The 20,000-nt window shown below is 43.6% G+C and overlaps 1 protein-coding gene across 2 annotated transcripts in view; it reads right to left on the reverse strand.

Annotated features, from left to right (window-relative positions):
• LOC115140899 (glutamate receptor ionotropic, kainate 2-like) overlaps positions 1 to 20,000 on the reverse strand; it is a 328,356-nt gene that overhangs the window by 220,982 nt on the left and 87,374 nt on the right. For both annotated transcript variants that reach the window (XM_065028000.1, XM_065028001.1), the window contains exons 3-5: positions 13,914 to 14,081; positions 12,621 to 12,878; positions 2,602 to 2,783 (exon numbers count right to left, since the gene is read on the reverse strand). In XM_065028000.1, coding sequence (XP_064884072.1) covers positions 2,602 to 2,783; positions 12,621 to 12,878; positions 13,914 to 14,081 — 608 coding nt within the window. The remainder of the gene's footprint in view (positions 1 to 2,601; positions 2,784 to 12,620; positions 12,879 to 13,913; positions 14,082 to 20,000) is intronic.

A 20,000-nucleotide genomic window follows, 5' to 3' on the forward strand; every position in this document is an offset into this window, starting at 1 on the left:
TGGGCCTAAATCTGCTCTGCTTGCATTATTTGGTGTTCTACATAGTACACTGAGGAAATTTTTACAGAATTCTGCATGCAGATTGGCCCATTTTGTGAAGTCTTGGTTGGTGAGCGGACCCCAGAACTCACAACCACAAAGGGCAATGGGTTCTATAACTGATTCAAGTATTTTTTTGCCAGATCCTAATTGGTATGTCAAATTTTATGTTCCTTTTGATGACATAGAATACCCTTTTTGCCTTGTCTCTCAGATCGTTCATAGCTTTGTGGAAGTCACCTGTGTGGCTGATGTTTAGGCCAAAGTATGTATAGTTTTTTATGTGCTCTAGGGCAACGGTGTCTAGATGGAATTTGTATTTGTGGTCCTGACGACTGGACCTTTTTTGGAACACCATTATTTTGGTCTTACTGAGATTTACTGTCAGGGCCCAGGTCTGGCAGAATCTGTGCAGAAGATCTTGGTGCTGCTGTAGGCCCTCCTTGGTTGGTAACAGAAGCAACAGAGAGCAACAAAGAGTACTCTTTCCCTCACTCTATCTTTGTATCTCTGTCTGTCTCTCTTTCTGTCCCTCTGTCTCTCTCTGTCTCTCTCTTTCCCTCACTCTATCTCTGTCTCTGTCTCTGTCTGTCTGTCTCTCTCTCTCTCTCTCTCTCTATGTCCCTCTCTTTCTGTCTCTCTCTCGCTCTTTCCCTCACTCTATCTCTGTCTCTCTCTCTGTCTCTCTCTCTTTTCCTCACTCTGTCTCTCTCTTTCCCTCACTTTCACTCTCTCTCTCTCTCTCTGTCTCTCTTTCCCTCACTCTATCTCTCTTTATCTCTGTCTCTATCTCTGTCTCTCTCTTTCCCTCACTCTCTCTCTATCACTCTCTCTCTTTCCCTCACTCTCTCTCTCTGTCTCTCTCTGCCTCTCTTTCCCTCACTCTATCTGAATTTAGATGATATAACCGCAGACAGACAGATGACTGTGGTCATTACCTTGGTCTGATCAGTGGTGGCCATGTTTTGCTAACAGAATTACAGACTCCTCACCTCTATGTCGCTATATCACCTGTTGTGGGGATATTATGTCTTATAGGGGAACATCTCAAGAAGTCCCTGTTATGGCAGCATTAAATCGTGGGTCTACTCTGTGTGTGTCTGTTAGGGCCTTTGGCTGAGTGCCCACCCTATTTAAGCTCTATAAATGTGGCTTGGTCTCCTAGGCAGCTGCGACTGGTGAGTCGTGCTGCAGTTCTCTGACAGCTTCGCTAAACCATTAGGAATCACAGATGATGATTGTGCAGGGAAATGGAGAGTGATTAAATGGGAAAGGGTCAGGCCAGCAATTGCTGCCGGTGTCAGGTGGGTACGGTAAGTATCCAGGTGGGTTGAACATACTCTAATCTACTCACCAATAATGCAGCTAGCATTACCCCTGGCCAATGAGGTTACACAGACAATAAGGGTGCAGAATGTAAATGATTGTATTTCCTTTTCCAATCAGATCACAACATTAAAACGTTCCTCTTCATTAGGTGGACCTGATGGAATTATCTGTTTCTTAGTCAATCAGATATCTTCAATCCTATTATACACTACACTCTATCCATGGACACCACAGAGGGATTGGGGAAATCTGCAGTAATTACAAACTCGTCGTTTAGGGATCAGAAGAAAAGTGATCTTTTAGCCACCTGCATATCATAAGCATTTAGCCACCTGCATATCATAAGCATTTAGCCACCTGCATATCATAAGCATTTAGCCACCTGCATATCATAAGCATTTAGCCACCTGCATATCATAAGCATTTAGCCACCTGCATATCATAAGCATTTAGCCACCTGCATATCATAAGCATTTAGCCACCTGCATATCATAAGCATTTAGCCACCTGCATATCATAAGCATTTAGCCACCTGCATATCATAAGCATTTAGCCACCTGCATATGAACTCTAGAGGAAGGCCTACAGAGGTTAGCATGAACATTTTTATGCTGGATATTTAGCATGCAGACAGTCCCACAATGGCACTATGAACGCCAGTTAAACCACCACCGGTTGTTTCTTTACGGTAGAAGATTGATCTGCGTCTGTAAAGAGTACCATGACTGTTGTCTCAGAGTGAAATGAGGAGAGGAATCCTTCCATCACTGAGTCAGGCGGGAGTCTTGTAATGAGGATATCATAGAAAAGTCCTTCATTACCCCCCCCCCATTACCAGGGAGTAGCTCACATGCCACTAGCTAATGATAGGTGTCCTTGACCTTCATAACCAATCACCAGCTACCACACTGATTAAAAAAGCCAAGCGGGAGAGAGTGAGGGAGAAAGAGTGAGTGCCAGGGTGAGTCATGTTATCTTTAATATTTGAAGCAGGAGGAGGAATATGAATGTTTTTAATTAATTGAGTCAGTATAAAACATCCTCTCTTTCTGTTTCAGGTGAAGCTGAGATCCTGCATGATTAAAATGACATTAGAGAACATTCCTTCTTTCAAGGAAATGTACAAAAAATAATAACATTTTGCACCCAGTTTGACAAAACGTGTCTGAATTGACTGGGGATTGTGACTCCTCACTCACACAGACACATATCACTTCCTCTCCTCACACACACCTGTTTTAGGATGCCGGCAGCCATTTCGTGTCCACAGTCAAAGATGACGTGGAACTCCTTCCCTCTCTTCATCTCCTTGAGGAGAGGCTTGGAGTCCTTGGTGTCCGCTGGCAACTGGCGGATCTTCAAGCGGATGTTGTAGCGAGATGGAGCCTTTATGAGCTCCTGTAACCGAATAAGACCTTCAGAGGAAACACAGAGGCAAAAAAGAAGTAAGTATGTGTGAGAGGGAATGTATCAATGTACAATACATATACCATTTTGAATAGGGAAAGGGGGATACGTAGTCAGTAGTCCAACTGAATGCCTTCAACTGAAATGTGTCTTTCATATTTAACCCAACCCCTCTGAGTCAAAGAGGTGAGGGGGGCTGCCTTAGTCAACATCCACATCATCGGCACCTGGGAAACAGTGGGTTAACTGCCTTGCGCAGAGGCAGAATGACAGATTTTTACCTCAGTTCGGGGATACGATCCAGAAACCTTTCGGTTACTGGCCCAACGCGCTAACCACTAGGCTACCTGCCACCCCAAATACGTCATGTTAATTCCGTTTCTGTTGCAAACAGTGCAGGCTCCCCATTTTCCAAAGATAAACTACAAATATGTATCTCTGGTAATTGAAGTTTTACTCTGTATTCATTTGACTCCCTTGGTTTTAATTAGTAGTAGATAAGGAAGCTCTATGAATAGATGTCTAATGTCATTCCAATTTTAATGAAATCCATCCATCTGTCAACTTGTCTCGCATCTCCTCCCTCCTCCCTCCTCCTCTCTCCTCATCCTCCTCCTCCCTCCTCCTCTCTCCTCATCCTCCTCCTCCCTCCTCCTACCCCTTTCCCCCTCCTCCTCCTCCTTTCTCCGCCTCCTCTCCCGCTTTCTTTCTCTCCCTTCTTTGCACTATTGCACATTTCATTCCACTTCCTCATTTCTTCATATTTGTCTGTATCCCTCCTGTTCTACCTCCACCATCTATGTTTCTCTCAAAGCTCTGTTTTGTCTGGCGCCACACTGTATCTTACCAGAGCCAGTACCACAGACCTTGATGCTAGAAGAAAACGGATCACCACAGTATGAATTCCCCTTTGAAAGGGGGAGTGATGAATGCCTTTTATCATTCATCACTGATACATTGAATTCACGCCCATTATCGATCCGTCTACAGTACTTCCTCTATATTCATTTATCACCACTGCTAAATTATTTCCACCGCTGCAAAAACTATGATTTACAAGATGTATATATTTCTGCCGATACATGCTTTTGAATGGATAGTCGTTGGCACAATGACTGGAAGTCAATGGGAACAGCTAGCAAGTCATTGCGTCAACATCTCAATTCCTACATGGAGATATAGGACAGAGAGCCACTATGGCTGAAAAATTCTTACAAGTGTTTCCAGTCATCTGTAAGTGCAATCAATAATCTTTTCCCTGGTTCAGTACTGTATAGACCTGCCACAGTAACAGTCACAGTCACAACCATGTAGTTGTTATTCTCTGCAGCCTGCAGCCATACAGGCAGTCCCCAGCTGGTTGGCCCATTGCATTATTTGTTTACTTCCTGTTTCTACTTGAGCGCACAGCACCATGGGACACCAGCCCAGCTCAGCTCAGCGCACAGCTTGTTGTTGAGCGTTGAGCAGCAGCCAGTTCCCAAGCCTTCGTTAAATCACAACAACACTCCGTCGCACGCTGATGATGATGCCCCACGGTGGCGCCCACTCGCACGCTGATGATGCGTCATTGCCCGTGACAAAGTGGACACAGTAGACACAATGGAGGGCTGAGGACCTCGCTCACTATGGGTCACTATTAACTTAATTCATACACTGCAGAATACACATACGATGAGCCAGAGAGAGGAAGCAGTCTAGCTATCACTACAGGCTATGGCTATGACTGAAATAGGCTACCTATTCCTAGTGCACCGATAGTGCATGCCCTGGTCAAAAGTAGTCCACTACAAAAGGAATATGGTGCTATTTCAGACGCAGCCTAAGAAGAAGACCAGCTGGCCTTCTCAATTTGAACAGACACCCTTAGTTAGACTTCATTGCACATCAGCTTGTTTCAAAATGTTCATTACCTGACCATCGCAGTTAGTGTAAATAGCTGCTTTGTTGGCGGCCACAAAGGCCCATGGTGATCACAGTGAATGTTAAGCAGATGGAGGTGCTTGTAAAAAGCGGTTGTTCTTAAATCAATTAAAGAGTTATGATCGTTTGTTTCGATCCCAATCTATAATACTGCTGAATTTTGGAATTCATGCAAAAGTGAACATGCGGTATGTGAGTGTGTGTGTGTGTGTGTGTGATGTGGTCCAATCTGGCTGGGGTGCTTAGTGTTGCAAGAGCTTTCCACTACAGGAGCAGCACTCAGTGTTTTGCGGTTAGTTAGTTAACATTGATAAAACCACCCTGACACCTCTGACTGCTGCATTCACTCATCATAAACAACATGTCAGAGTACCTCATTCTCACACACTTTCCATCTCTCTCCTTCCCCTGCTCACTCTCCATCTTTCTCCATCACTCACTCTCTTCCTCTTTCTCTCTCAATCTCTCTCTTCCTCTCCCCCCTCTCAATCTCTCTCTCTCCTCTCCCCTTGTCCATCTCTTCTGCTGTCTCCCGTGCTATTCTACCTGGCTGATTCACCCCTCTTCACCACCCCAACACTCTGCCTGAGACCACAGCAATCCGGAGAGAAAAATATGGAGAGAGGGAAAGGGAAGTGGTGATCTGTATTGACTGTGTCTAATGCCTTGTGACTGCCTGCTCCAGGATCCATATTTAACTCTGCATGAATATTTCATCCACTCAAAGCGTTTATTAGGGGCCGTCTGGGAGTCTCCTGAGCGTAAAACAGAACAGCCCTGTGATAAATATCCTGTGAGGCGAAGACGCAGCAGCAGCAACCCTCTCCTCAAGTATTCCGCTCCAAACTTCCTCAAAGAACCGCTCATAGGGTGAGTTTCCACTGCAGATCATCCATCAGAGGTAGAGATGTAGCAGGGTGCATCTCAGTAGTCTAGTTTCCTGACCTTGTCTCCTTTCCTTTGTCTGCACCAATGTTGAACTACATATAGCGTGTATCTCAATAGTCTAATGGTCTCGTTTCCTGTCCTTGTCCCCTTCCCTTTGTCTGCACTAATGTTGAACTACATATAGCGTGTATCTCAATAGTCTAATGGTCTCGTTTCCTGTCCTTGTCCCCTTCCCTTTGTCTGCACTAATGTTGAACTACATATAGCGTGTATCTCAATAGTCTAATGGTCTCGTTTCCTGTCCTTGTCCCCTTCCCTTTGTCTGCACCAATGTTGAACTACATATAGCGTGTATCTCAATAGTCTAATGGTCTCGTTTCCTGACCTTGTCTCCTTCCCTTTGTCTGCACCAATGTTGAACTACATATAGCGTGTATCTCAATAGTCTAATGGTCTCGTTTCCTGTCCTTGTCCCCTTCCCTTTGTCTGCACCAATGTTGAACTACATATAGCGTGTATCTCAATAGTCTAATGGTCTCGTTTCCTGTCCTTGTCCCCTTCCCTTTGTCTGCACCAATGTTGAACTACATATAGCGTGTATCTCAATAGTCTAATGGTCTCGTTTCCTGACCTTGTCTCCTTCCCTTTGTCTGCACCAATGTTGAACTACATATAGCGTGTATCTCAATAGTCTAATGGTCTCGTTTCCTGACCTTGTCTCCTTCCCTTTGTCTGCACCAATGTTGAACTACATATAGCGTGTATCTCAATAGTCTAATGGTCTCGTTTCCTGTCCTTGTCTCCTTCCCTTTGTCTGCACCAATGTTGAACTACATATAGCGTGTATCTCAATAGTCTAATGGTCTCGTTTCCTGACCTTGTCCCCTTCCCTTTGTCTGCACCAATGTTGAACTACATATAGCGTGTATCTCAATAGTCTAATGGTCTCGTTTCCTGTCCTTGTCCCCTTCCCTTTGTCTGCACCAATGTTGAACTACATATAGCGTGTATCACAATAGTCTAATGGTCTCGTTTCCTGACCTTGTCTCCTTCCCTTTGTCTGCACCAATGTTGAACTACATATAGCGTGTATCTCAATAGTCTAATGGTCTCGTTTCCTGACATTGTCTCCTTCCCTTTGTCTGCACTAATGTTGAACTACATATAGCGTGTATCTCAATAGTCTAATGGTCTCGTTTCCTGTCCTTGTCCCCTTCCCTTTGTCTGCACCAATGTTGAACTACATATAGCGTGTATCTCAATAGTCTAATGGTCTCGTTTCCTGACATTGTCTCCTTCCCTTTGTCTGCACCAATGTTGAACTACATATAGCGTGTATCTCAATAGTCTAATGGTCTCGTTTCCTGTCCTTGTCTCCTTCCCTTTGCTCTAATGTTGAAATACCTTTCTCAGTTGTCTAAAATTCCATCCTCTCCTCGCCTGTTTTCAGAAGCCACTTTAGCCTATTGTGTGATTCTCCTGGAGGTCTATCTATGGCACAGTGAGTGTTGCATGAATAGAAGCGGGAGGGAGGACGGAGTGAGTGGAGTAATGGCTGTGTGAGTCACGCGTCTCCCCAACAATCTGCGGGTCAAGGTTAATGTAACCCTCTCTGCATCGCCAGACGTATTTATGTTCCATTAAACGTGTTGAACAAATTGAAAAAAGATTCAAACGTGTTTCCGGTCAAAGGTTTTAATTGTCGTTCAGGAATGTGGAAGGATAGAAGGAAAGAATTCCCCTTTGTGGGAATTACACACATCCATGTGTCTCCTCTGCTCATAAAGTGTGGACCACTTTACTCGATGTATTGAGCTTACAACTGTCATTTTAACTGTCGTTACAACTGTCATTACAACTGTCATTATGACTGTCATTCTAACTGTCATTATAACCAAGGCCTTATGGAGTTTTCCCTCAGGGAACACCCGAGGGAAAGTGACTCTCTCAGTAATGCCTGTACTAAAACCACATTCTTTGCACTGTGCTTCACTAGATGTGCGACAGACGCAACAGACACTACACCAGAAGTGTAAGCTGATGCTTTCTTCTGTAGTTTGAAGATGGGCAGCCATGTTGTAAGAACACAATGTGGACTCATTAAAGTTAGTTCCCTGGAACATCTGGTCGTCTGTTGCTATGCATGGCGTAGTCGGCACAAGAACATCTTGTCGGAGTTCCAAACAGCTGGTGGACTTTAATTAACATCGCATGTCACCAACAACACTGACGTGACAGGTTCAATAAAACAATCTTAAAAGTTGTACTTGTAGCCTTCCAAATTGTGAAAGTAAGGCTACAAGTACTGTTTTGTCTATTTCTATTTCAAAATGGTTCCTGTTCACTGTAAAAACATCCCATATTAGCAAGATATCCATTTAACTACAGAACCATCAGAGTACTTTGACCCTACTATGAAATATACAGCACTTCATTAAACCTATTAAACCTATCCAGACCAATAGAATTCAATAGACAGTAACAGAGAAGCAAAAAGTACAACCAAAGCAATTAAAATCACGTAGAAAATCCAAATGATCACAGCAAGCTACATCATCACAGCAGTACCTATTAACCCGACGCAGCCAAAGCTGAATTATCATGGCACTTAGTAGAACGACAGCTAGCGGGCTTCTCTAAACAATCTGCAGCGTGGTAGTGGAGCGTTTGATGGGAATGGTGCGGCTGGTGTGTGTTTTCACTCACACACATCAAATTGAAACAGATTACTGAAGGGGTCCTGGGACTCTAGAGCCAATCCCTTCCACTCAACTTGACTCACTCCCAAGTACACTTAAATGTCTCTCAGCCTAAGCAAACACACACACACACACACACACACACACACACACACACACACACACACACACACACACACACACACACACACACACACACACACACACAGAGATGGACGCACACTTGGACGTACGTGCACACACACACACACACACACACACAAGGAGACACACTCAAAACACACAAATAAATAGACTAGCAAATCAGAAATGCCTTTTCTTCAAATGCCAAATCGTTCTGCCAAAAATAGAGTGAAATAAAACAACCTCTTTTTGATTACAACAAGGCAATCAGCCACTCCTCTGTAAACATTTTGCTACACTGGGGTTTAGGCCGACCTTTCAACTAATGCAATTTAAAAAAATGTCAGGCAGATATGGGTCAAAACCTCTCCCATAACAGAATTACACCCATTTGACACACAGTAAATGACCTTTTCCTCAGAAGAGTCATGCGGTGTACATTTCAATTATGTTTTTTGTTGTGTTGTTTTTAAAAATATATATTTATTGTTTTGTTCTGTCATAAAATGCAACCATAGGAATTCTCGAAGGGATCCTTGCTGGCAGCTATATAGAGGAAAACAGAGTGAAAACTGAGTGATGGCTATAGAGTGGCTATACAGTGGTGTTGGATGGAGCAGCTGGTCGTTGGGTCGTTAAACCTCTCTTTGCTCTTAAGGACCCCCTCCTCTAGTCTACCACCTCTACGGTTGGTCGGTTGCAGTCGGAGGATGTTGTCATGGAAACCGGGCCATAAACATAGAGCCAGGGTGATTAAACTGTCACTCTCTCCCTCCCGCCATCAATGCAGGAAGGGGGGCTGGGACTGGGGGGAATATTTGTAGGAGTAACCCCTCTAACCCTGCACCATAGGTCATCCCAGCGTCTCCATCTCTCCCTCACTACCCAATACAACTCCAGTGTAACATGACTCCCATAACGTTGTGATGTGTGGCTCGGAATACTACCACCACAACACAGAGTGTAGATGCCATTGCCTTTGTACCATTACAAAGTTGAGCTGTTAGAAGAGGGTCATTATGGGTATTGATTTACTTGTATGCTCTCTGGTTCGAGGAGAAACAGCCCAATGAGAAAGCTGTTTCCTGTTCCACTCTGAGGCAACAGCAGGAGGGCAATGGAAGGAGTCCCTGTGAAGGAGTCCCTCCTGAGAGAATTACATGGCATTATAGGGGTTCTGGTACACTGACTTATCCAATATGTTGGACAATATGTTTTCACACACATAAAAACAGGCAAAGTAAAGCAGACCTACACATTTCCCTGTTTCATACACGATTACCTGAACCATTCCAAACATCCCATTCAGGTCTCTTTCCTTCTCATCCTCATATCTTCAACCATTAGCTGTAACGGCTTTCCCCTTCCTCTTCTGAGGAAGAGTAGCAAGGATCGGACCAACACGCAGCATGGTAAGTGTCCATGATACTTTAATAATCACTGAACACGACAAAATACAAAAATAACAAAGTGAATGAAAATGAAAACCGAAACAGTCAAGAATGGTGACACAAACAACAAAACAGGAAACAATCACCCACCCCACACAGGTGGGAAAAGGCTACCTAAGTATGATTCTCAATCAGAGACAACTAACGACACCTGCCTCTGATTGAGAACCATACCAGGCCAAACACAAAACACAACATAGAAAAATGAACATAGACTACCCACCCCAACTCACGCCCTGACCAACCTAAAACAAAGACATAACAAAAGAACTAAGGTCAGAACGTGACATTAGCTCGATGAGCACATGCATTTATTCACTATCTATTGGCTCACCCTGTGTCAACCTGCTACGTCCACTGGCACCTTCATTAACAGGGTGTTAGGGATCAGCCAGAATCAATGTTTCCCCAAAGCTGCCTATCTCACACTGAGCCCTACTGAACAAGGGATGTAGGGAACCTGCAGGGCACACATGTAGTGGGGTAATAATAGTATTATATATACCTCACATGCAACTTGTAATAAGACTATGCAACTAGCCTATTAAAACGTATATCTGACTCCATAAAGATAATTCAAATATACAAGCAAGCATTAGGCAATAAGTTGACGTTGACTAGCAAGAATTGCTCTGAGATTTGTCTATATCAAGGACAGATATTTAATTAGCATTGTACAATGAATGGATTCACATACAGTACAATGCATAAAGGTTAAGCTACAAGGCAATACTGACATTAAGGAAGCATACTTCTAGGCATATACACTACCGTTTAAAAGTTTGGGGTTGCTTAGAAATATCCTTGTTTTTTAAAGAAAAGCACATTTTTTGTCCATTGAAATAACATCAAATTGATCAGAAATACAGTGTAGACATTGTTAATGTTGTAAATGACTATTGTAGCTGGAAACGGCTGATTTTTAATGGAATATCTACATAGTGGCTCATTATCAGCAACCAAGTTTATAATTTTAAAAGGCTAATTGATCATTAGAAAACCCTTTTGCAGTTATATTAGCACAGCTGAAAACTGTCGTTCTGATTAAAGAAGCAATAAAACTCTCCTTCTTTAGACTAGTTGAGTATCTGGAGCATTAGCATTTGTGGGTTCGATTACAGGCTCAAAATGGTCAGAAACAAAGAAATGTATTCTGAAACTAGTCAGTCTATTATTGTTCAGAGAAATAAAGGCTATTCAATGCGAGACATTTCCAAGAAATGTCTCATACAACGCTGTGTACTACTCCCTTCACAGAACAGCGCAAAATGGCTCTAACCAGAATAGAAAGAGGAGTGGGAGGCCCCGGTCCACAACTGAGCAAAAGGACTAGTACATTAGAGTGTTTAGTTTGAGAAACAGACGCCTCACAAGTCCTCAACTGGCAGCTTCATTAAATAGTACCCGCAAAACACCAGTCTCAATGTCAACAGTGAAGAGGCGACTCTGGGATGCTGGCCTTCTAGGCAGAGTTGCAAAGAAAAAGCCATATCTCAGACAGGCCAAAAAAAAGAAAAGATTAAAATGGCCAAAAGAACACAGACACTGGACAGAGGAACTCTGGGCTGTCTGTCTCTACCCTAAGCGTTGATTCATCATGCAGAGGCTGTAGAGAAGTCATATTTAGACATTGCATATTCATTTCAATGCAATGCCTTTCTCAATAAAATATGAATTATTAGCTACAGGATGAACATATTGAAACCTTTTTGGACACTTCCCTGGTTTCTGTTTTGTTTTGCTTGGTTGGTTGTAGTTTTTTGGGAAATAGATTTAAACTGAATAAAATTGAAAGCAAAATGGTTTAAGTGATAAAATACTGGCCAATGAATCCCCAGTGTGTTTCTGAGAGCATGTGAAGACCTGGCAGTGTTGTCCTGAGCCTGGATACACACACGGACGCACACACATACAGACAGACATCCTGTCCTGAGGCTGGCTCCCTCCCTGACCCCTGGCATATGGCACATGTACCCTGCCCGCTGAGACGTTTGCTGCCTGCTGTTATAACACTGGAACACTGGCCATCTGGGGACGAAAGGGGGGGGTAGGGCTACAAGGCTATTCTACTGTACAGGACTATAATCATAGTCTATATTACCTGTGAAGGTGGACAAGGTCTTTTGGGTTTTTCGATATGGTCATTTAGCAGAACAGATCTGTTGACAACGACGGACATATATTTAGTATATGTGGCCCATCTGAGTATCAACCCACAGACCTTATGCTGCCAGGCCAGTACCATGGTCTGTCTACTGTAACTCACAAGCTGTTGGAATCACTGTGAGAAAAAGGTGATGTGATGAGGTGATGGAAGGTGTGAGGTACAGTACAGTAAGGGATCAGCGACTGAGCTTGTTCTGTGGTCAAAGACCACTGTGACTGAACCTGTTCTGTGGTCATAGATCATAGTGACTGAACCTGTTCTGTGGTCATGGATCACTGTGACTGAACCTGTTCTGTGGTCATAGATCACTGTGACTGAACCTGTTCTGTGGTCATGGATCACTGTGACTGAACCTGTTCTGTGGTCATAGATCACTGTGACTGAACCTGTTCTGTGGTCATAGATCACTGTGACTGAACCTGTTCTGTGGTCATATATCACTGTGACTGTGAAGTTATGAGGTGATTCCAAGCCTGTTATATTCATTCTATTTCTATGCCTTCTAGGCACAGTGGTTGGACAGACAGGAAATTAGCCTTGCTGTGTTGTTGTCATGGACCATGAAGGTGTGAGGTAAGTGGCCAGGGGTCTTACCTGTGCTGTCATCATAGACAACGGTGACCGTCTTCCACTTGAAGAAGTGAACGAGGTCCAGAATGGCACGGCTGAGAGAGGAGAAGTCTGGGTAGAGGCTGACGTAGAAGGAGTCCCTGTTGTCAGACACCTGGTGCTTCCATTTGGTCTGGATGTGGGGCACGCCAAGCGCGTTACAGATGGACTGGACCGCATTGGCCGACGAGCTGTGGGAGGGGCCGAAGATGGCCGCCACCCCCAGAGATAGTTGGTCGCAGGCTGGGGGAGGAGACAGCGTTCAGTTACAACCTTTATTCAGTGGTTTATTCAGTATTATATGACATGCTACTGTTAGTTCCTGGAGGATAAGTCATGGACTTCCCACTCCACTATGGCAAGCTGTCCGTTCCTATATGGTTTTGAATGACCATCATGAAGCATATTTGGAAGGAAGCCAGTGACAGTCTAAAATGTATGAGCAAGATCTATACACAGTAGGCCTGCATAATATATGAAACGATTGGCAACACTTTGTAACAACAACATTGTGCTTTCTAATTACTTAATTTGATGAAAGGAGAAAACGCTTCAATCACAGAAAAAGGATGTAATGGCCAGTAATCGATAAGACCCTTTGGATGCGTATGAAAAGCACCCTTTTCCCTATAGTGTTCTACTTTTGAACAGACCCTTATGGGGTTGCCCTATGGACGCTGGACAAAAGTAGTGCACTTTATCGGGAAAAGGGTGCCATTTTAGATTTAACCTTTGAGATGTCAGTCCTAATGCAACCAGTAAAACTATAGATTATTGCAGTTTGTAAACCTGTCTCCAGGGAGACAACCAACTCTGTGAATTAGTATTACTGCTGAGTCCTTAGCAGAAACCAATCAATTGTCTCTGTTTACGTTTCATCTGCACATACATTGTATGCATCCCAAATAGCATCCTATTCCCATATAGAGCACTACTTTTGACCAGATTCCTATGGGGCAGCCCGATGGGCCCTAATCAAAAGTAGTGCACTATAAAGCCTAAAGGGAATAGGTTGCCATTTGGGATGCGACCATCCTCTTTCTGCGCCTGATTATAATTGTCCCAATCCAACCAACGAACTATGCATGAGCCCACATTCACTGGGTGGGTGGGAACGCACTAACAACGCTAAATAAGATAGGAGAGTCACACATATAGCAAGCAAACGTATTTCAACACTTGTTCTATGAATATTGTTCCAGGAGACCAACACCAGTCAGGAATCTACAGCATGTGGGTGTGAATGCAGCTTTCTGAATTGTATTCATAATACTTGACCTTTTCTGGAGGCTTCGAAGCTGTCGTAGATGTTTATCCGTTGGATGTCGTATGTTAGCGTTGTGTTTGGCAGTAGGGTTCTGTTCCTGTTGATTGTATTTAAAGCAAATTTAAAGGCTAGTTCCTCAGCACCTGACGGCCCCGACTCAATGGACTCGAATATTCCTCCTGAAAACAAACAGAGACACGAGACAGTTGGTTAGAACAGTAATTGAACAAAGTGGTTGATGAAATCACATATACACTTGTACACATATACACTTGTACTATTATACACTTGTACTATTATACACTTGTACTATTATACACTTGTACACATATACACTTGTACACATATACACTTGTACTATTATACACTTGTACGCATATACACTTGTACACATATACACTTGTACGCATATACACTTGTACGCATATACACTTGTACGCATATACACTTGTACACATATACACTTGTACTATTATACACTTGTACACATATACACTTGTACGCATATACACTTGTACGCATATACACTTGTACACATATACACTTGTACACATATACTCTTGTACACATATACACTTGTACACATATACACTTGTACACATATACACTTGTACACATATACACTTGTGTGTGATTATGCAGTTCTGTCTTTTACTCATAATTCAACAATCTCTTAATTTAAATAGAAAGGATAATCAAATACAATTCACAAGATATAGAAAAGATATTGAAAATATAATTCCATCAAGTCCGTCGAGACCTTACTATTGACAATAAAATGAGTCAGATATTTTGCACATCACATCTGCTGGGGATACTTGTTTACTCAGGCTATGGGGGTACTTTTAACACTAACACATGACTGAAGCGAAAGCTTTCAGACACGTTAAGGCTTGGACAGTTTCCAACAGGAATCTGATCCAGGGGGATGTACTACTGTAAGAGAAACTCCTGTAATGTACTGTAGAGTGATGCACTCTCTTCAGAAAGACTGGAGTGGAAAGTGTGTTTAAAAGTGCCGGCTGTATAGCCAACGGCCCTCCAGTGAATTCATCTGACAGCCAACAGATGAATGGCTGCCGAAGAGGTTTGGGAGGGGAGGGGAGGGGGTGGAACTCTTAGATCAATGTGCCCTGATTGGCTAGCGGATCAATCAATCAAGCCCTTGGGGAGCGCTGGAGCACAACGGCGGGAGATTGAAGGGTTTTGTCTGGCCTGCCCTGTTGGTTCACTGTCTGTCTGTCTGTCTGTCTGTCTGTCTGTCTGTCTGTCTGTCTGTCTGTCTGTCTGTCTGTCTGTCTGTCCATCCGTATGTATGTATGTATGTCTGTCTGTCTGTCTATCTGTCAGTAGAAGCTGTCAGTAGAGTTTATGGTTTATTTACTCCTACTGTAAAACTCTGGGACATTTGCAGAAGCAGCAACTAAACAGAGGACCGGGACATTTGCAGAAGCAGCAACTAAACAGAGGACTGGGACATTTGCAGAAGCAGCAACTAAACAGAAGACTGGGACACTTGCAGAAGCAGCAACTAAACAGAGGACCGGGACATTTGCAGAAGCAGCAACTAAACAGAGGACTGGGACATTTGCAGAAGCAGCAACTAAACAGAGGACTGGGACATTTGCAGAAGCAGCAACTAAACAGAGGACTGGGACATTTGCAGAAGCAGCAACTAAACAGAGGACTGGGACATTTGCAGAAGCAGCAATTAAACAGAAGACTGGGACACTTGAAGAAGTGGCAACTAAACAGAGGACTGGGACACTTGCAGAGCTGCAACTAAACAGAGGACTGGGACACTTGAAGAAGTGGCAACTAAACAGAGGACCGGAACCCTTGCAGAGCTGCAACTAAACAGAGGACTGGGACACTTGAAGAAGTGGCAACTAAACAGAGGACTGGGACACTTGCAGAAGCAGCAACTAAACAGAGGACTGGGACACTTGCAGAGCTGCAACTAAACAGAGGACCGGAACCCTTGCAGAGCTGCAACTAAACAGAGGACTGGGACATTTGAAGAAGTGGCAACTAAACAGAGGACTGGGACACTTGCAGAAGCAGCAACTAAACAGAGGACTGGGACACTTGCAGAGCTGCAACTAAACAGAGGACCGGAACCCTTGCAGAGCTGCAACTAAACAGAAGACTGGGACACTTGAAGAAGCAGCAACTAAACAGAGGACTGGGACATTTGCAGAAGCAGCAACTAAACAGAGGACTGGGACATTTGCAGAAGCAGCAACTAAACAGAGGACTGGGACATTTGCAGAAGCAGCAACTAAACAGAGGACTGGGACATTTGCAGAAGCAGCAACTAAACAGAGAACTGGGACATTTGCAGAAGCAGCAACTAAACAGAAGACTGGGACACTTGAAGAAGCAGCAACTAAACAGAAGACTGGGACACTTGAAGAAGTGGCAACTAAACAGAGGACTGGGACATTTGCAGAAGCAGCAACTAAACAGAAGACTGGGACACTTGAAGAAGTGGCAACTAAACAGAGGACCGGGACATTTGCAGAAGCAGCAACTAAACAGAGGACTGGGACATTTGCAGAAGCAGCAACTAAACAGAAGACTGGGACACTTGAAGAAGTGGCAACTAAACAGAAGACTGGGACACTTGCAGAAGCAGTAACAAGACACAACTCAGGAAAAGTTTCTCTCCTCTCTCTCACTAGTATTCTTCTCGTGGGAAAGCTATATTTTGAATGCCATAATGATTTGGAGAAAATGAATAAGCATCAGTTAATCGGGATGTACTATAATTGGAAGCCTGAGCACTCGCAATCTATCTGTTCAGATGAGAGATGTACCGTTTCTCACTGAGAAGAGAATGTCTCTGTGGCTCAATTGAAAGAAAGAGGAGAGAGGAGAAGTGAGCGAATGACTAAACGACTGACCAACCATGTGAATGTGAAAGAAGAAGATGAATCAGGTAGAACAGATTAATGTGAAGACGTGACAGAGGGAGTAGGTGATGAATATGTGTAATGTGTAACTCCTTTGTACTACAGGTTACGATATTCATGCATTCACATGAAAAATGTGAGCAATGTAGAAAGCAGATTGAACTGAAGGTCAATGTATGAGTACCATACATACAGTACTGATGAATTGAATGAAGTGGTATAGGTATGGTATAGGTGAGTGAAAGGTTAACGCAATGGCATTGAATGGATAACAAGGGATAATGAGTGTATGAGTAGGTACAGGTCTATGTGTAGTGTGAATATGACAATGAGGAAGCTAGTCTAAATGAGATTGTGGGGATGAATGTAAGAGTGTATGGTCAGCAGTGAAAGGGTAGATAGGAGAACAGGTAGGTTAAGTAAGGCCTATGTAAAAGGCTGGCCCCATTTTCATACACAAAATCATGTAGTGTACTCTTAGAGGGCTTTCATTGAATTTTGACATCCAGATAATAACAGTGACATATTGAGTTCCACCCAGCGAGTAGCTTGTCCCCCTGCTGACTGGTGGCTTGTAAGGTTCTTTGATTTGATACTATAAGCCCATAGATCCACAGAGCTTACAGCAGACAGAGATCTGATATCCACCACAGAGGTGACAGCTCTCATAATACCTGACGAAGAGGAAATAGGAGCAAAATCACCATAATGTTGATCCCCAGGCAGAGGTCACAAAGAGTCATGGGCTTTGAGACACCGTTGGAGACAGGGACACAAGCATAGGGTGGGAGGTAGAGGGGATTTGGGAGATTATCTGAGGCTGGTGTAGTGGCTGTGTGTGTGTGTGTGTGTGTGTGTGTGTGTGTGTGTGTGTGTGTGTGTGTGTGTGTGTGTGTGTGTGTGTGTGTGTGTGTGTGTGTGTGTGGCTGCGTATTGAACCAAGAGGGATATCCCCTGGGGCACGCTATGCAGACCGGTTCAGCACAGATCCCAGAACAGCTCCCAAACCAAAACCTCAAGATATAGTTTGTCACAAAAAACATGTACCATGGTTTGAGTCGCCACATCTGAGGCTGTATCCTGCTGCTGAAGGCACCACAGTATTGTAGACCTACACTACCGGTCAAAAGTTTTAAAACACCTACTCATTCAAGGGTTTTTCTTCATTTTTTTCTATTTTCTACATTGTAGAATAATAGTGGACATTAAAACTATGAAAAAACATATGGAATCATGTAGTAACCAAAAAAGTGTTAAACAAATCCAAATATATTTTATATTTGAGATTCTTCAAATAGCCACCTTTTGCCTTGATGACAGCTTTGAACACCCTGATCTAGACACTGGAGAATGGATCAGTGTGGGCATGGAGAATGCCCTTTCCCTCTCAGCTGGTGACATGTGTTCTGTGATCAGACCACTGGGTCTTCCTCTGCCCATACATCCATCAAAACCCATCACTATTAACATCCCTAATTAATGATCAATGGGGTCTTCAGCATCCCTGAATTATTAATACAACAAGGATACCAGCGCCGCGATCAATGTCATCACACCATCCACATTTCTCTGTGCCAAGAAGAGTGTATAGCCTCATTTAAATCTCAGTAAGCATGTTTGGCCACATTATAAGGCAGCATAATGACAGAAGTGGACAAAGGAGAATTCATCATTCTCTTGCTGCAATATGAAAACCAAATAGAGATGAATGATAGTGAAATTCATATTTCTTAGCTGATCAATCAGCTTTGATAGGAAACCGCTGAGCTCTCCAAAAGCTGATCAATATTGTCACTGATTTGCCTCTAACCAAATACTGGTAATAGAATTCCTACTTCACAATGAGTCTGCATCAGAGGAGTCTGGAGGCTGTTAGGAGGAGCTATAGGAGGACGGGCTCATTGTATTGGCTGGAATGGATTCAATGGAATGGTACCAAACACACCAAGCATGTGGAAACCACTTTTGACTCTGTTCCATTAATTCCATTCCAGCCATTACAGTGACCTGTCCTATTGCTCCTCTCACCAGCCTCCTCTGGTCTGCACCTTGTTTGTTTCCTTTAGAATCGATGCATCAGCATCAACTCCTGTAGACTAAGTCAATCATATCTTTGGGCCAAACTGATACTACTTTGGTGTCACTATACTGTATACTGAACAAAAATGTAAACGCAACAATTTCAACGCTTTTACAGTTACAGTTTATATAAGGAAATACGTCAATGGAAATACATTCCTTAGACACTAATCTACGGATTTCACATGACTGGGAATACAGATATGCATCTGCTGGTCACAGACGCCTTGAAAAAAAGGTAGATCCGAAAACCAGTCAGTATCTTGCCTCATGCAGCGCAACACATCTCCTTCGTAGAGTTTATCAGGCTGTTGTTTGTGGCCTGTGGAATGTTGTCCCCCTCCTCTTCAACTGCTGTTATAGGTTTCAGGATATAGGTGGGAAATGGAACACACTGTCGTACACGTTGATCCAGAGCATCCCAAACGTGCTCAATGTCTGGCGAGTATAAAGGCCATGGGAGAACTGGGACATTTTCAGCTTCCAGGAATTGTGTATAGATCCTGCGACATGAGTCCGTGTACTGTCATGCTGAAACATGAGGTGATGGTGGCTGATGAAATCCACAACAATGGGATCTCATCACGGTATCTCTGTGCATTCAAATTGCCATAGATAAAATGTAATTGTGTTGGTTATCCGTAGCTTATGCCTGCCCATACCATAACCCCACCACCGCCATGGGGCACTCTGTATACCATAACCCCACCGCCACCATGGGGCACTCGTTGACATCAGCAAACCACTCACCCACACAACGCCCTACACGTGGTCTGCAGCTGCGAGGCCGGTTGGACGTCCCACTAAACTCTCTAAAATGACGTTGGAGGCGGCTTATGGTAGAAAAATTAACATTCAGTTCTCTGGCAACAGCTCTGGTGGACATTCCAGCAGTCAGCATGCCAATTGCGCGCTCCCTCAAAACTTGAGACCTCTTCGGTATTGTGCTGTGACAAAACTGCACATTTTACTGTGGACTTTTTCTGTCCCCAGCATTGTGTTGTGCACCTGTGTATTGATCATGTAGTTTAATCAGCTTCTTGATATGCCACACCTGTCAGGTGGATGCATTATCATGGCAAAGGAGAAATGCTCACTAACAGG

The sequence above is a fragment of the Oncorhynchus nerka genome, linkage group LG14 (assembly GCF_034236695.1).
Source record: "Oncorhynchus nerka isolate Pitt River linkage group LG14, Oner_Uvic_2.0, whole genome shotgun sequence".
Classification (NCBI taxonomy): Eukaryota; Metazoa; Chordata; class Actinopteri; order Salmoniformes; family Salmonidae; genus Oncorhynchus; species Oncorhynchus nerka.